The sequence below is a fragment of the Carassius gibelio genome, chromosome B23 (genome assembly GCF_023724105.1).
Source record: "Carassius gibelio isolate Cgi1373 ecotype wild population from Czech Republic chromosome B23, carGib1.2-hapl.c, whole genome shotgun sequence".
Lineage (NCBI taxonomy): Eukaryota > Metazoa > Chordata > Actinopteri > Cypriniformes > Cyprinidae > Carassius > Carassius gibelio.
In genome coordinates, this window is record NC_068418.1 from 17,555,867 (window position 1) to 17,574,219 (window position 18,353).

The window sequence follows — 18,353 nt, forward strand, 5'->3', positions numbered from 1 at the left end:
CACAAAGCTGAAAATCCTGCAGTTTTGATGGAAATAGCATGATACACAAACACAATTCTTCCTAACACCACTAAATTTTAATAAAAAGTAAACACAAGTGGTGTACAGAGCACAGAATATGCCTCAATACTGTTATGTTGCAGGGTATCAACTTCCCACTGTAACCGTGAACAGTACATAGCAAATCCAATGGAAAATCACTCGCTAAACACAAGCAATTACTGATAGCAGTGAGTCAGGAAGCAGAACCCCTTAAAACAGAGGTTAAATGGTACAGGTAAACTCATTTATCAAAACTAAAGCAACTGTCATATTGTTACAAGCTGTTTGTTTCGAAGGCCCACCTAATATTATATGAGACATGAAGTATTTTAGGTTACACATTATCCAGGCAATTGATAAAGTACAGTATATTATGATGCCTACTTTTTACATGAAAATACACAAATCATATGAATAAAATTCCCTTATGGTCATTTTTTAAAATGTTATATATTTAATCAGATATTTGATTATGATTGAGAGCTGAGTTGTGAAAAAAGAGATGTTTTGGATTTTTCGGTTTCTTAAACAACCAAAAAGCAGTAATTCTACAAAAATAAATTCCACAGCAAATTTGACAATCTCTACTTTGCTTCTTGCCTTTTTGGTTCATTTAGGCAGAAGTGTGCAACAAACACCAAACACAGTGTATCCAAGACATCTACTGTGTCTCTGTCAGCATGCCATGCAAACACGACAAGACATGTGAAGCAGAGGTAAAGAGCATTTCTCATCCTTAGCGATGAAACATCAGCAGCAATCAAGATGTCCGTAAGCCGTCTAGATCATGTCGATTTCATGAAGTTCATCCCCTCAGAACAAAACTGATTTAAAAATTGCTTTCTGAGTTTCTAAATCGGTTTGATTTTTCCTTTGCAGGAAGGAGAAGCCTCATAGGCCATTACCCCTTTACACTTTGCTGCTCCACAGGGTTGTTGGAAACAATATGTAGGAAATTGACCATAACAAGTAGTAAACGCACGCTGGAGGGAAAGAGGAGCAAAACACCATGGCAACTCCTAGAAAAAGAGAGGGGAAAAGGTTGAATGTAGTAGATCAGTAAATAATTGTAAATATTTTATTGTACATGTTAATTTCCCTATTTTTATATTTAATACTCGCTTAATTTTTTTTTTCATTGTGTACTTTATAGCGTTGTGCCTGGCTTTACCTCCGATGTAGACCACTGTAACAACATTGAGTTTTACATAGTAATTAACTCAAATGATATATAGGGAATTTGAATAATTAATCAAGAATTTGATTAATATATATCTCAGATGACAGTTACATTTAATTTTATTGATTATGAAAAATAGCTCAATTGCCAATACCAATACTAAATCACAGGGCACTGTAATTTACTCATTAATATGTCAATATTACATTCTTCATATCAATTATTGTGATATCTCTTACTGTAAATTATTGCAGATCAAAACCGTGGTATGTCCAGCACACCACTATAGACCTATCAATTTTCAATAAAGTTATCACGCCTTATAATTCAAGGAAAAGTATTCTCTGGCCATGAAAATATTATCCTATCCTTATGATAAATTTAGTTTCTAAATTTAGAGCTTGTAGCTAAAGACCAAAACATTTCAGTGACTCGTAATGTGAGTGGGGTGGAGTCCAAAGCCAATCATTTTATATATGAGTTTTAATAATTCAACTAGTAATACATCAAACTACAAATCACACAGAGTAAAATATGCGTACGAAAATACAGACAATAAACATTTAAGAGACATAACGGAATCCAAATAAAAGAGAGAGAGAGAGAGAGAGAGAGAGAGAGAGAGAGAGAGAGAGAGAGAGAGAGAGAGAGAGAAGTGTAGAAAGCGAGAGAGATCACAGAATGAGCTCAGGTATGAAAATCATAGTCAGTAACTTTTAGAAGCCAACAACAAATCAGATCATAACAACACTTTAAACCAGCATTTAAATCTCCATAGAGAAAGTGATACTTGCAGAAGTGTCCCATGTGAGTGTGGCGTGAGATCGGCGTCGAGCTTGTGAGCCTTGCGCGTTGAAACAGCCATGTGCCATGAAACGGAGGCCATGTGACGCGCGTGCACGCTGCGCTTGGCGTGAGCGTGGAGCACGTGGTCCTTTGTTCTGTCCTCGCGCGGTATTTGAAAGGTTCAACAAACATTGTTCCAGAATTCGTCTTCCTTGCGTGGAGAGGCGAATAGTTTAATAAACTTTAGTAAAGAAAAGAAAAGAAAACGAACGAAACGAAAGCTTCCAAAGGAGCCATTAAAATGGCTTTTCCTCTCAGCCCCTGTGCTGAGGGGGTTCGCGCTGGGAGCGCGGCCTATGGCCGCGCGGAAAAAACGTTGGAGAGCAGCGTATCCGAGAACGGGGAAGAGGAAGAAGAGGGAGTGGACCTTGTTTGGTCAATTCTTATAGCTTGAGATGTTCACGCCTCTTTTCGCGTGAACCACCCAATGAACATCCGCGATCTGAAGCGGCGGGAAAGTTCCTTTGTCTCTGTTGAGACAACCCCCTGATGATTTAGGGCCTGTCCGATTTCATCAGGAATATTAAAGCAAGTTCCTTATTCCAGATTAAATACATTTTTCATTACTTTGCTCTAGATAAATGGGTCTGTCAAAGCATGACGATTAGAACAAGACTAGACATAATATATATATGACCAAAGATCTAATTTTTAGATCGAATTACACATTTAAAGATTTGTTTAACACATGATAACACTGCAGATATTCCCAATTTATATGGGAAACCTCTAATGTACCGCAAAAACAATACTATACACATTAAGACTACATTTGAGTACATTCTATCATTCTTTTGTAAGGATTAGGTTTCCTGTCCTGTGGTCCTGTGAGCTCGTAAAATTTTACGAGCTACCAAGGAGTGTGGGGGTTGCAGAACATTTCTTTTTGAGAAAGTATAAGATTGAAATCAAGCATTTCCACTTATAAGTCAGCACTTTAACCATTTACCCAGGATTAACCATTTTATGCAATACACAAACATATAAAATACATATTTAATAAAGGACTTACAAAAGTAAGGAACAAAAAGAAAGGTTTCTTTTTGTGTGTGTGTGTGTGTTAAGGAATTTGGTTTCAGGTATCCTTTGAGGCTCGCATGGGTATCGTAAAGTAATTTAAGTCCAGCCAGGCTGGCATTTAGTCCCAACAGTCTGAATTTATAAAACAGAATTTAACCCATGAATCGCTGATCTGCATATCTGTTACATCTCCCCCTTTACGTCAGATGAAGTCCCTGTGTGGACATCATCGGACGGCAATCATCCCGGATGGGCAGATGACAGGTGAATCGTGATGGTCATGCAGCAGGTGGGTCATGATGACAGGTGGTTCCTGAAGCTGAGGATTCAGCTTGGTGAGGTTCGGTATTGTCTTTGACTTTGCGTCCCTTTTCCGGGGATTCCATCGGAGACCTCCAGCCACAGTTGTCGTGAGTTTGGCTGTAGAGGTTTGCATCTCGTTGAGTATCCTGTATAGGATGAAGGTCACGCCAAGAGTCAGGGCGGGACCAATGACGGTGGAGATGCACCGTGCAGTGTCGGCAGCAGTCCAGGCTAGGACCGCAGATGACTGGTTCAGAATGGGCTGTCGAGACAGTGCTTGGAGGGCTGTATCGACAGGAGTAATGTCAATGTGTTGGGTGGTACCTTTCAGTACTTGGTCCAGCAGGTTGGCACGGGTGGCGGTGTCATGCTGGTCGTAGGTCAGCATAGCTGAGCGCACAGGAGTGTTGACGAGCCATCTGTTACCCACAATCTCTGCTTGCGTTTCTGTGACTTGTGTACGAGGCTTGGCTTCGGCAGGGCAGCGCGTATCGCTGACCCAGGGTTGCAGCTCGCAGATTCCTTCAGAGTTGTGTCTGAGGAAGGGTTTGCTAAGGCAGAGATAATGAATGTCTTTGGTTAAAGTACACATGTGCATGTTTGGGGCCAGGTACAGCTGTGTGTTGCTGTCGTGGTAGGCCACCACATTTGGAATGTGTGTTTTGGTGTGGGTGTTGCTCTTCCACATCCTGACACTGACAATGTCTTTAGGTCTGTAGACTTGGTTTGACTCACTGATGAGTTGGTTCAGGAGCACGTTCACTTCTCTCTGTTTGGGGTTTGCGTGCCGTAGGAAGGCGCTATCCAGAGAGTTGGCCAGGTGCATTCGTAGCAGGTCAGCTGGCATGGTGATGGTGTAAGACAGCACAGTTAACACAAGGCTTAAGGGTATCATGTATGGTGGGGTTTTACTCGTGGTTAGGCTGTCTTTGGAGGAGCTAACCTCCCACAGCATGTCTGTTGTTACCGCTGTAGGCAGCTGAGTCTGGGTAAAGTTCTTCTGGAAGACAGTAAACAGTGGTTTCAAGGAGTTTACAATCTGGTTCGCTGCATTGACACTGGACATAACAATGTTAAACATTCTGGCGGCAGCAGCAGCGGCTCTAAGCAAAGCTCCCGGGCACTGTTTGGAGCGGTGGTGGTGTCCACCTAACTCAATTTGTGTAACCGTCACTTTCTCATGTTGGCTGAACAGGTGTTTGACATTGGCCTCAGTGTGAGTGAGGGAGTCCTCTCTCCATCGGAACCTTGTACAGCTGTATTCGGTTACAGTGCTGGGGTAGTGTGTCCTGTCATCGGTAGTCAGGAGTCTCAGCGGTTTTCTCGGTGGCAGCTGTCCTCTCTTTGGCTGACAGCACGGCACGGCAAACCACAGCAGCATCCTGGTACAGATAATAGGGAGAGAGAGAGAGAAAGGGGAGAAAGAAACAAACAAGGCCTGTCTTTGGTTGGACAGGACAGTCTCTTTGCTTCGTGGGCGGCGACTGGGTTTAGCTCGCCCTCGCCCATGTTTTGCCACATCTTGCTGCTGGCATGACGCTTGCCTCAGTGTTGTGTCAGTGGCTCTGGTGCTGCGTGGTGCAGCACATGCTGCGTCATGGAAATATATTGGCAGTATCCCCCTTTTGCTCCGTGGCATTACACGCCCTGGCATTGTGATGTCAGACGGTGCACAACCCACAATATTGTTCTGTGCACGCAGCATGGTTTGTGTATCATGCAGTGGTCTGGGGCTTTGGTTGTCAGTGACTGTAGACTGGTTGCCAGGGTGGATGGAGGGGTCTGAGAGGTGGTAAAACAAAGTCATTATCAAGGTTTCAGAAGCCCGCATGTCCGCTATGTTGGTCTGTGTAGACAACGGAGCCTGCGTAAGCGATTCTGAGGTAGGCAGTTTAGCTAGTAAAGTTCTTGTGCTGTGTGTAATCACTTCAACCTTGAATGTGGGTGGGTGGGTTGGGAGTGACCACAGAATGTTGTTTAGTGTGCCAGTTTTGGCAAGGGTGTCAGTGTGATCCTTAAAGTCCTCGTCTAGACTTGGTAACTTTGAGTGTCCTTTTTCCTTCTTCCAGTACACGATCACATTGTGTGTTTTTGTGATGTTATCACATTGCTGGAACAGGTGTTGGTGTTTGACATGCTTGTTTGCAAGTGTGAGTCCGAGTTCCACACATTAAGGTGAGGATTGGAAGAAACCCAGCGTGTGGTGTAAGGTTTGACCACCTTGCAGGTTGAGCCGAACAGCGACCCCTTTGGTGTAAGCTGGTACCACCGTACCCTGTTTGTTGACCAAGGTACAGAGGCTTGAACTTGGGCCTGTTGTTAGGGCGTTGTACTCATGGCTGGCTGCTGGGGTTCCCGTGACCTCTGTGACCTGACCGTCTGGCTCTGTGGGAGTTCCCGTGACCTCTGCGACCTGACAGTCTGGCTCTAGCAACCTGTGTGGCTGGAGAGAAAGAGGTTCTCGCACTTGAGCAAAGTCTTTTAGCTGTTTGAAGTTCAGAAAAGGGTCAAAGTGTTCTAGCAGGTCTTTGTCGATGAGCAATGTATGAGTGTTCATTGGTGGGACATACATGGGATGTATTAGACTCATCGGAACGAATGTCAGGTGAATGGAAACAACCTGTTCAAACTGGATGTCATCCTGTCTGTACACCTGTACATTCAGTTCATAAGTTTGAGGTGTAAGAGTTCGATCTTGTCTCTTAGCTTCAAATTGGAGTCTTTTGGAAAGGTAAGATGAGATCACCGTCAGGTTTAATCCTGTGTCGATCAGGTCTTCCCTGTTGACTCCTTTTTGACCCACCCCCTTTTTGACAGGGCTGCCCAGGAATGTTGGCATTAGGGCAGGTGGGACGATCGGTGGGTGATGAGGACCGGTCTTGTGTAGCTCGCTGCGAAGGCAGGTAGTCAAAACAGCATTTTCTGGTACCTTGTGTTTGTGGTACCTGGTGTGAGGACCTGTGCTGTCTCGTTCAGTTAGCTGTAGCTGTTGACTGTGGAGCTCGGGCAGTGTTCTGGGTGCTTGGCTCATCTTCCTTGCGAGTATTCATGTGAAGAAGATCTTTCAGCACCCTCAGGATCTCTGCTGTCTCAGACGTGGCTGCACTGTGTTGCCCTCTGCTGGCTTGGAATGGTATTGACTCTCTGTAAAGATGTCTGTGACTGTGGTGTTGTAGAGCGCCATCTAGGGTTAACTCCAAGCAGTGCTCAGAGACAGAGACGTTGGGGTTTTTCACAGTCTTTTCACAAATAGTCTTTTGCTTGGTGCAAGCTTTGTGGGCTAAGTTCCGTAACTCTTGTGTAGTTCTGTTACGGGGACACGCTGGGACTCTGAGATGAAAACTCCAACTGGCATGTAGGTTTGGGAGGAACAGAGTTTTTAAGTTGAAATCCTGTTCCATACCTGGTTCGTTGCATGCTCCGAAGTAGGTGTTTCGTAGCTGACTACAGAAAGTCTGTGGGTTTTCAAATCGGCCCTGTTTGAGGTCCATAGCAATAAGGAGCCCATGGTCTGAGTTTGGATCAGAGAATTCAAGAATCAAAGTCTGTAGCAGTTGCTGGTAGTACGCTTTGACAGTCTCTGGTTGACGATCCAGAAAGCAATGCACATCACGGCTGGCCGTGATCTTTAACAGGTACAATGTGTTCACATCTGTCACGTTGGCGACAGTTTGCAAATGAAAGTCAATGGCTTGTAAAGAAGCATGAACATCATGTCCTCCTGCAGGATCTGGAATGAATGTAGAGATGCTTCTGGCTAGCTTGTGAAGTTCTCTGTGAGCAGTGCAGGGTTTGGTGACATGCGTTCTCTGGAAGGGTTCTCTTCCCTCCGTTGTTGACAGATGTTCTTGTAAGCTGGTTCTTGTTACACCCCCTTTTCCAGCTCTGGGTTCTTGGCTGAAAGGGTTGGAGTGGCGGCCCGGGAGAAATTTTGTGGTGTGCGTTTCTCCGATCCAGCCACTCTGTAATCTGTGAAATTGTCTCAGTTCTGTGTGAGCAGTGTAAAGTTCATCTTGGAGCTCGTCTCTCTGCAGAGTAAGCTTGTTGAATTTAGCTTGGGCCGCTTGCAAGTGTGTTTTGCAGGCCCAGGTTTTATAGTCTTTTTCTTTCAATTCAGTCTCTGCTCTTTTTAGGAGAGCGTCGCCTTGCTGGAGTTTTTTGTTGAGTTCTTTTCTGGCTTCTCTCTCCAGCTGTTCTCTTTGATCTGTGTCGAGGCGAAGATCTTGCAGGGCATTGTGAAGTCTTTCAACTCCTGTCTGTAGCTCTGGATCTGTGTCGTCCTCTTTCTCGAGCTGGTTCTGGGTCTCGAGGAGAAGCTGATCAAGATGACTCTGGGTTGGGGCCTGGTCCTTCCAGGCCTCCTCCGCGATGTTGCTCCGTTCACTGAGCCGTGCCTGGGTGACGAGAATGTGAACTAGGCTTCCGAAGATCCTGGCGAGTTCTCTGTAGTAGTCGCTTTGGTTTGGATCGCGTGCCATCAGTTCATCTAGCTCGGTGTCTAGTTGCTCTGGGTGCTGCAGGTTACTGGCGTCCTTGGGCAGGAAGGGGGTCGTCACTGCTTTCAACCATGTCGAGAGGTGGCCCCCGTGGACTGCTGGACTGGATGCCTGGAACATCCTGATTCTCTGTCGGCGAGAGAAGCACAGCACACACACACAAAAAGACCAATGCAAGTTCGTTCTACGTTTAACAAGCTATATTCATACGGGCTGTGCCGTTTATGAGAATTTTGGGGCTGACTGATGCAAACAGTCAGACAGTTAAGTAGCCAATTAACTTGGGTCAACGAAGGACCTGAAATGGAGATTTGACAGGCAGTAGCCTAGCGGGTCGTGTGATGACACCGGCTGCTGGTTGTCGCTCTACTATTTAACTTCGTTGGTGGCTCCCAGGTTACTGTCTCTATGTGAAATGAAAGAAACAAATCACAACAGAACAGAGGGTAGAAAAAGATCAAAGTGAAAAACAACACTTGAAATGAGATGAAAACAATAGAAACACAATGTGTTAGTGGGAATAAGGAGGCCTAAGCCTACTGCTAGGTTTTAAGATAGGGCCAACAGGTGAGTGGGCTATCTGGGTAGGAAACCTAGAAATATGGTGTGGCTTAAAGAAGCAAAAGGGTTAAACACTTAAAATATATCCGGGGGAATATCTAATATTCTGTGGTTTATAATAAGTGGATGGGTTTTATCACATTGGGTTCACCTGGGTGAATTGAAGTCATTCAGGTGGGAACCAGTGGCTTGGTCAACCTCCCCGGTGCTCCCCAAACACTGAGCCGCAGTGTCCCCGGTCCTCCGTTACTCTGGCGTGTCGCAGGACAGCACGGCTTGTGACTTTTAGCACAACCTTTGGAGTGCGAAAATTGCTGATGTCTCTTGAGACAAGAGGGACCGAGTTTCACTCGCAGCCAGTATCGGTAACACCGATCGGGCAGCCTTGCTCACTGGAAACCTGAGATGACTGTCCAATCACCAAGGGAGTTCTACAATCAAATACACAAAGGATGAACAAAGGAAACTTAAAGTTAATTAAGGTTTGGTTTGTTTAACATCAATTGAGTAACTATATGTAGAGAGGAAAGGTAACAGCTTTATCTAATCATGATAAAACAAAACAAAGGAATTTATGATAATAATGGTAATTATCAAAATAACCTAAGTCAAAAGAGAGAAGCAAAAATAATAAACATCAAATTAAAAGACAGTAATGAAACAAGGGAGAAGGAGTAGCTGGTTTTCACCACAAGGGGGGGAAAGTACTGCTTCTCTGTCTTTAACCTGCTGAGCAGAAAACTTAATTCAAATTAGAAATTCAAAACTGGTTTAAATCAAAATTTAAAATAAGCATGTAAGAATTAAAAGGAAAATCGGAATAATATCCTATAATAACCATTGATAGCTTGTAAGTTATCATTAATGATCATGAAATTAATCAAACAGGGTGAGATTAATCAAAAGGGGTAAAAGTAGACATGCAGTTTCAAACAGAAAGGAAAAGACAGAGGTCTGTTAGTCGATTTAACAGGAGACTGCCACTAGATGGCTTACCTTCTAAGTGGGTCAATCAGTGGTTGACCTGACACATCTAGATTTCCACTCTTAACAATTACATTTTAATTCAAATCATGTTTGAACCAAACTCAAAGTAAATGTAAACAGTCAAAGGCAGGGAACATTCTTTTGTTTCCCTGTAATAATATTCGCACGAGCAAAGCTGTAAATGCAAATAATTATCGAGAATTTAGACATCCAATTCAAATATACATCACAGGGGATTATAAATTAGCAATCAGAGCGCATTATCTGAAATGGCCACAGGTTGGCAGCTTTGCACTCATGCAAGCTGGAATCAGAAAGCAGGGTGTACCCTGAAATTTCTAACCCACACGTTCCCTCTAGTGTTTAGATAGAGGAATTACAATTTCAATATGACTTAGAATTTATCTGATCGTTTGTCAGGCTGATTTTCTGCATCAAAAATCACAAGTAACAAACAGAAAGTTTTAATCTCTGAGGTGCTATATTAACATAGGTTGAAGAAGGATCCGTTCACTTCCAAAACACAACTGTAATAAAAACAGGAATTTTCCAACTGTTGACTCCAATAAACATTTATCAAAATAGCACTTATGATTTAAATGTTTTAGGTTTAAAAATCGGGTAGCTAAGCCAATTTTAGACCAGGAGTTTTTATCGTTTTATTTTTGAATGTTATTGTGGTTTACCACGAATTCAATAACGATATTTAATAACAAGGCCTTTTTACTGAATCAGAGGAACATCGCTCATGTTCAGATTTACATGTTGCAACTAATAAAAGATTTCTTCATCTTTTAATTATTCATATTAAAATGTTCTCACTGTAAAAAGATTTTGGTCTTTCTTAACAGGATACTTTTAACATTATACTGCAGATTACTTTCATTAAAATTAACAGGGACTATACTGTTAAGTTTCTATAAATACCTAGGTGCTTACTGACCAGCTTTTTGCCTCAGTCAGTTGAGTGAGTTCGCGTCTTGCGACTTATCTCACCAGTAACGTTACATAATTTCATAGCGCACGTGCAGAAATTATTAAAAACCATATACACAGATTGATTGCTCACAAAACGAAGTTTGAAATAGCCGCGTTCCTCCACCAAAATGTAACAACATTGAGTTTTACATAGTAATTAACTCAAATGATATATAGGGAATTTGAATAATTAATCAAGAATTTGATTAATATATATCTCAGATGACAGTTACATTTAATTTTATTGATTATGAAAAATAGCTCAATTGCCAATACCAATACTAAATCACAGGGCACTGTAATTTACTCATTAATATGTCAATATTACATTCTTCATATCAATTATTGTGATATCTCTTACTGTAAATTATTGCAGATCAAAACCGTGGTATGTCCAGCACACCACTATAGACCTATCAATTTTCAATAAAGTTATCACGCCTTATAATTCAAGGAAAAGTATTCTCTGGCCATGAAAATATTATCCTATCCTTATGATAAATTTAGTTTCTAAATTTAGAGCTTGTAGCTAAAGACCAAAACATTTCAGTGACTCGTAATGTGAGTGGGGTGGAGTCCAAAGCCAATCATTTTATATATGAGTTTTAATAATTCAACTAGTAATACATCAAACTACAAATCACACAGAGTAAAATATGCGTACGAAAATACAGACAATAAACATTTAAGAGACATAACGGAATCCAAATAAAGAGAGAGAGAGAGAGAGAGAGAGAGAGAGAGAGAGAGAGAGAGAGAGAGAGAGAGAGAGAGAGAGAGAGAAGTGTAGAAAGCGAGAGAGATCACAGAATGAGCTCAGGTATGAAAATCATAGTCAGTAACTTTTAGAAGCCAACAACAAATCAGATCATAACAACACTTTAAACCAGCATTTAAATCTCCATAGAGAAAGTGATACTTGCAGAAGTGTCCCATGTGAGTGTGGCGTGAGATCGGCGTCGAGCTTGTGAGCCTTGCGCGTTGAAACAGCCATGTGCCATGAAACGGAGGCCATGTGACGCGCGTGCACGCTGCGCTTGGCGTGAGCGTGGAGCACGTGGTCCTTTGTTCTGTCCTCGCGCGGTATTTGAAAGGTTCAACAAACATTGTTCCAGAATTCGTCTTCCTTGCGTGGAGAGGCGAATAGTTTAATAAACTTTAGTAAAGAAAAGAAAAGAAAACGAACGAAACGAAAGCTTCCAAAGGAGCCATTAAAATGGCTTTTCCTCTCAGCCCCTGTGCTGAGGGGGTTCGCGCTGGGAGCGCGGCCAAAACGTTGGAGAGCAGCGTATCCGAGAACGGGGAAGAGGAAGAAGAGGGAGTGGACCTTGTTTGGTCAATTCTTATAGCTTGAGATGTTCACGCCTCTTTTCGCGTGAACCACCCAATGAACATCCGCGATCTGAAGCGGCGGGAAAGTTCCTTTGTCTCTGTTGAGACAACCCCCTGATGATTTAGGGCCTGTCCGATTTCATCAGGAATATTAAAGCAAGTTCCTTATTCCAGATTAAATACATTTTTCATTACTTTGCTCTAGATAAATGGGTCTGTCAAAGCATGACGATTAGAACAAGACTAGACATAATATATATATGACCAAAGATCTAATTTTTAGATCGAATTACACATTTAAAGATTTGTTTAACACATGATAACACTGCAGATATTCCCAATTTATATGGGAAACCTCTAATGTACCGCAAAAACAATACTATACACATTAAGACTACATTTGAGTACATTCTATCATTCTTTTGTAAGGATTAGGTTTCCTGTCCTGTGGTCCTGTGAGCTCGTAAAATTTTACGAGCTACCAAGGAGTGTGGGGGTTGCAGAACATTTCTTTTTGAGAAAGTATAAGATTGAAATCAAGCATTTCCACTTATAAGTCAGCACTTTAACCATTTACCCAGGATTAACCATTTTATGCAATACACAAACATATAAAATACATATTTAATAAAGGACTTACAAAAGTAAGGAACAAAAAGAAAGGTTTCTTTTTGTGTGTGTGTGTGTGTTAAGGAATTTGGTTTCAGGTATCCTTTGAGGCTCGCATGGGTATCGTAAAGTAATTTAAGTCCAGCCAGGCTGGCATTTAGTCCCAACAGTCTGAATTTATAAAACAGAATTTAACCCATGAATCGCTGATCTGCATATCTGTTACACCACCTTCTTCCAGGCCTGAGACTCCAGCACTCTGTCATGTGGGTAGAAGTTCTGACTGACCATGAAGAGAATCATGGCCACTGCTAGGATTCTCAGTACTGCCGTATTTCCTCCAGTCAGCAGAGAAACACACACCAGGATGGCAGAGGAGTAGATGCACGGTAGGCCACGGTACATGAACGGGATTCCTGCAGAAAACAGCAAACACACTTCTAACTGAAAAACACTTTATTTAGTGATTGATTGGTACACAGTTACAAACAGCTGTGCTACTTCTATGTATATGCACGTGTGTATGTATATGTGTGTGTGTGTTTGTGTGATGAAAATAATTTTGGTATAAGTTCCTCACCACTAGAGAAGAAGCAGAGACGGGTATAGACAGACAGCACATACAACATGCACAGGATGTTATCCAAAAGACTGGGTGTCCTTAAGATGAGAGATGTGGCTATTCCAAATGTTGTGAAATCAGCAAAATCATCCAACTTTGCACCTGTAATACATAAAAGTACACTGCAGTATACTGTTGACACTGACACGGTCTTAAAAACAACATTCATGGCGCAAGACAGTGGAAAAAAACAGCAAGACTCAAAGCAACTGCCAAGGGTGCCAGCTAGAAATACTATTGTCAGACTTTAAGTGATAATTCTGTTACATTTTCTGCTGTGTGAAACATGTTGAAGATTAGCCGATAGGCTGTCGATTCATTAAATGATGAGCTGTTTCCTCTAAAAAGCTGTTTATTCAGTGTAGCGAAGCCTTTCCTCATCAGTTTCATGTAGCCCAAGAGGTCCTTTGACTGACAGGTAAAGCAACCAATCATGTCTCTCTGACATATTTTGCAAGTTCTATGCGGTAAACTTGAGATATTTCACATACTTTTGTAAATAAAGCGTTTAGTTGATCCTGATAAGCGATCGTTGTCGCAGTTGTAAACAAGACAGCTTTCATCTTTCATGAGGGGGTTTGGCGCCACGGCATTTTTGTTTTCAGGCGGAACTTTAAAGAATGCAACACACCCAGAAATCCTGTATGATCTAACCAATCCAATGACGACTTGAAGTGTTTCCAGCTAATGTGGCGTACATATCAGACGTTCAGCCAGCGATCCGTGGGTGTGACGTCTGAGGCTGAGACTATTCCTCCATTGACATTCATTCATCAAATAAAATGGCCTTCTGTCTCCTTTCCGTTAGCATTAACCATTACGCTTTTTTGGCTAATGGTACCAGGCTTGCTTTCTAGTGGCTTTGTTTATAAGTGGGTTTGTTGGTTGTTGTCTGTATATTCTATTGTATAGCTGTTGTTTGGTTCTGCCTTATTGTTTATTAAATAATCTGCTTCATTTAGATCCTTGCCTAACCTTATCTCTGCCAGCTCGAGATCGAGTCCACTCAAATGAAAAAATGAAACTGAACCATGAGAAATCTCACGCTACTCCAAAAGAGCTTATCATAATCTACAAACAACATTCAGGACTCGTTTTATCGCTAGTGAGGTTGCAGTGTGTTCATCAGGTTGGGACAGCGGGCAGGAATTTCAATCTCGTGGTCAACAATTTGAGCAATGTCAGATATGTTGGGGGACCAAAGCATCAGGATTTAACAGACAATCAGAACACAATCCCCCTGAATTAGGCTGTTTCATCACAAACAAACTGTTCAATTGACAAAAAAAGGGAAGCAAAACAACACCCATCAGTGAGATCATGCAGAACAACAGGCAACAGTATGCAGCTCAAGAGCACAAGTGACTTGGCATTGTGAGGGCACCACAAAGCTATTTCAGGCAGCTGAGTGGACGTGACCACCTGCACACAAGCCACTGGCTTTCCACTACAGAGCTGGCAAGGTTGTGTGGTTTGTAAGAGAAAGCCTACTTGTTGTTGTTTTTTGTTTGTTTATTACAAAAAAAAAAACTTATTTCATTTTAAATATTACACTAACAGAAAAAAATACTAATAATAATTATACACACATATATATATATATATATATATATATATATATATATATATATATATATATATATAAACACACACACACACACACATATATATATATATATATATATATATATATATATATATATATATATATATATAAATATATATATACACACACACATATATATATATATATATATATATATATATATATATATACAAACACACACACACACATATGTGCTGCCCCACTAGGCTATTGGTGCAGACCAAACTACAAATTACAAATTAACATACATATTTTTTATTAGGTGGCCTTAACTACTATTTACTTACATTTAAATTAATAATTTGGTACAATGCATTATTGTGTACATACTTGTTTTTACATTGTACTTATATTTTTCTAAATACTTATTTGTAATTACATTTGTAATTAATTACTCTAATTACATTTATAATTACACTGAAGAACCATCCCTTACACCTTAACCTAGCCTTAAATCTACCCATACCACCAAACATGTCCCTAACTTTACCCGTATACCACCTCAATAGCAGCAAAAGTGTTTTGCAATACAATATGAACACAATAAGTACATTGTACTTATTTTTTCCAAATATAAAGTGTGACCTTAAAACCTAGCAGACAGTTGAATTATAAAATACTGCACTGTGCTTTGTTCTATACTATGCTTTTTTTCACTTAATTGCACATACGCAGTATTTTGTAGTCCTGTGTATCTGTTTAATATTATGGATCCTTATTCTAGTTCTTATTTGATTCTTACATTATTTTAATTCTTTGTAGTTTTTATTTAAATTTTTAGTAGTTTATTTAATCATGTTTAATCTGTGATTACTTTGTAGTTTGGTATTGTAACACCGTGGTTCTGGTAAAACACACTTTAAATGGTGGTAATAATACGTATATGACTCTCATTTATTGCATATTTTAAAAATATATTATTATTATATATATATTAATTGATATATTTAATGCTTTAAAATGTAGTTAAAACTATAATAATAGTAAAACATTTATATGTTAATTTTAATAACTGCCTTTACATTTGGGCTATTAATCCAATGGACTGTTCAATGTGATATTCCTTCCCATCATTTTATTTATAAGTGGTGCTCCATAAGGGGACTGTAGATGAAAGCATCTAAAGCAACAAGTCTCACCTCTGGCCTGACTCACTTGTATTGAAGGACACTCAACACTACTCACCCAGTGCAGAACACGCATTTAGTTGCCTAGCAACTGCTCCATCTGCCAAATCCAGCAGGTAACCGATCAGAACCAGCCAGCATGCGGCATGATGATGGCTAAGAATAATAATGATGGCAGGGGCATAAAGAAATAAAAAAAACAGTGAGAAAGGTAAACAAAACTAACTTCACTTTAAAGCGAAACCTTTTTGTATTTTATTTTAAAGGTGTTGTTTAAAATACCTTGTTTCTAATTTCTAACACAACATTCACTTTATGAATGTTTATCGTAATATTTTTGTATGCATTTGGTTTTCTCTGTGAAATCAAAAGCATGAATGCATACCCATTGAGACTGCAGAGGATTGAGGCCATGCCCATGAGCATGTTGGCAACAGAAAGAGCATTGGCAGCATTTTTACGGGCAAACTCCTTTAGATGCACCCAGTTAGCTTGTTCGTTCAGGAGCAGTTTGTTAGCATCCTGGAAAAAGGCTACCAAAAAGAAACATGAGCAATTACACAACAGCTCCATGTGTCAGTGCATGGTGTGGAAAGTTCTCAGTTACGTATAAATATATTAAGGGAGTATGAACTGACTGCATTCCACTGAAGTCAACTAGTTAAACTTTAAAATATCTGTTAATTAACTCTAAAGTGCAAATTCCTCCATAGTCTAAACATGTGATGTTTGCAATTATTCACTCAATCTCTCTAAAATGTATTGACATACTCTCAGTTATCACAGAAAGTGCCAAGAGCCATGTTTGTCGAAAAAAAAATATCTGTTTCTCTAAAGGATTGGTCCACTTCCAGAATAAAAATGTCCTGATAATTTACTAATATCATATGATATAGCCCCATACACTCTTAAAAATGATTACGGTACTCTTCACGATGCCATAGAAGAACCTTTTTGACTTTCTTTGCACGTTTGTTTGTAAACACTGGGTCCAACAATCCAGGAATGTTGTCCTCAAAAACCTTATTTTATTTTTGACTGAAGAAAGAAAGGAATGAAAATATTGGATAATATTGGGATGAGTTAATCATAAGGATTTTTTTATTCTGGACCCAATCCTTTAACATGCAGGACTCCATCTGATGCCTTTGCACAAAAATATTACATTAATAAAACTATATGTAAAACTATGTCAAAATAAGCGGAGATATTCTTTATGAATGCTATGCCCTCAACAGAACATTAACTCCTCCATAAGATGTTAAAAATATACAGGTGCATCTCAAAAAATTAGAATATCATGGAAAATTTCTTTATTTAATTTTTATTTAATTAAAAAAGCTAACTTTATTATAGTCTAAATTCATTAAAAACAAACTGAATTATTTTAGTTTTATTGGTTTATTTTTTATTTTTTTACCTCTGATGGTTACGACTTACAAGCTTAGAAAAATAAAAAATTCAGTATATCAAAAAATGTGAATATTCTAATATAAATACTGGGTACCTCTATTGGACACAATTATGGGAACGACTACTGTGTAGACTTTCAAAAAGCAATCATCAACACACCCATAGAAGGACATTGCTGAAAAGGCTGGCTGTTCACAGAGTGCTGTATCAAAATATATTCATAGAAAGTTGACTGTAAGGAAAAAGTGTTGTAGGAAAAGTTGAACAAGCAACAGGGATGACCTCAGCCTTAGAAAGATTGTCAGGAAAAGCAAATTCAAGAAATTGGGAGAGATTCACAAAGAGCATTAAGAGTCACCACACTCTTCAGGAAAAGGGCTACAGCTATCACATTCCTAGAACCAAGCCATCAGAAGCATTTCACCTGGGGTAAGGAGAAAAAGAACTGGACTGTTGCTCATCGGTCCAAAGTCCTCTTATCAGATGAAAGTAAATTTAGCATTTCATTTGGAAATCAAGGTCTTGAGTCTGGAGGATGACTGGAGATGCAGAGAACCCAAGCTGCTTGAAGTCAGTGATGATTTGGGTGCCGTGACATCTGCTGGTGTTGGTCCATTATGTTTCGTCAAGTCCAAAGTCAATGCAGCCATCTACCAGGAGATTTTGGAGCACTTTATGCTTTCAACTGCTGACAAGCTTTATTCAGATGCTGATTTCATTTTTTCAGCAGGACTTTAGCACCTGCCCACAGTGTCAAAACCACTTCCACGTGGTTTGCTGACATGATATTACCATGATATATTGACTGACCAGCCAACTCACCTGACCTGAATCTCACAGAGAATCTATGGGGTATTGTGAAGAGGAAGATAAGTAACATTTGACAAACAATACAAAGGAGCTGAAGGCCGCTATCAAAGCAACCTGGGCTTCAATAATGCCTCAGCAGTGCCACAGGCTGATCGTCTTCATGCAACACTCCACTGAAGCATTAATTCATACAAAAGAAGCCCCCAACCAAGTATTGAGCGCACAATTAAATCTGCTTTGGAGATCTTGAACATTTCTGTTTTGTAAATCTTTTTTTGACTGATCTTTCATAAAATATTCAAATTATTTGAGATACTGATTTTTTTTCCTAAGCTGTAAGTCATAACCATCAGAATTAAAACAAAAAACTCTTTGAATAGTTCAGTTTGTGTGCAATGAATCTAGAATATAACAAAGTTTG

General features: G+C 40.2%; 1 protein-coding gene across 3 annotated transcripts in view; it reads right to left on the reverse strand.

Annotated features, from left to right (window-relative positions):
- Positions 1 to 55: 55 nt before the first annotated feature.
- Positions 56 to 18,353, reverse strand: part of tmem269 (transmembrane protein 269) — a 30,786-nt gene continuing 12,488 nt past the window's right edge. For all 3 annotated transcript variants that reach the window (XM_052595092.1, XM_052595093.1, XM_052595091.1), the window contains 6 exons: positions 16,095 to 16,242; positions 15,768 to 15,865; positions 12,935 to 13,078; positions 12,581 to 12,770; positions 1,214 to 1,224; positions 56 to 1,061 (listed from right to left, as the gene is read on the reverse strand). In XM_052595092.1, the coding sequence (XP_052451052.1) occupies positions 952 to 1,061; positions 1,214 to 1,224; positions 12,581 to 12,770; positions 12,935 to 13,078; positions 15,768 to 15,865; positions 16,095 to 16,242 (701 nt within the window). In that variant the 3' untranslated portion in view covers positions 56 to 951. The remainder of the gene's footprint in view (positions 1,062 to 1,213; positions 1,225 to 12,580; positions 12,771 to 12,934; positions 13,079 to 15,767; positions 15,866 to 16,094; positions 16,243 to 18,353) is intronic.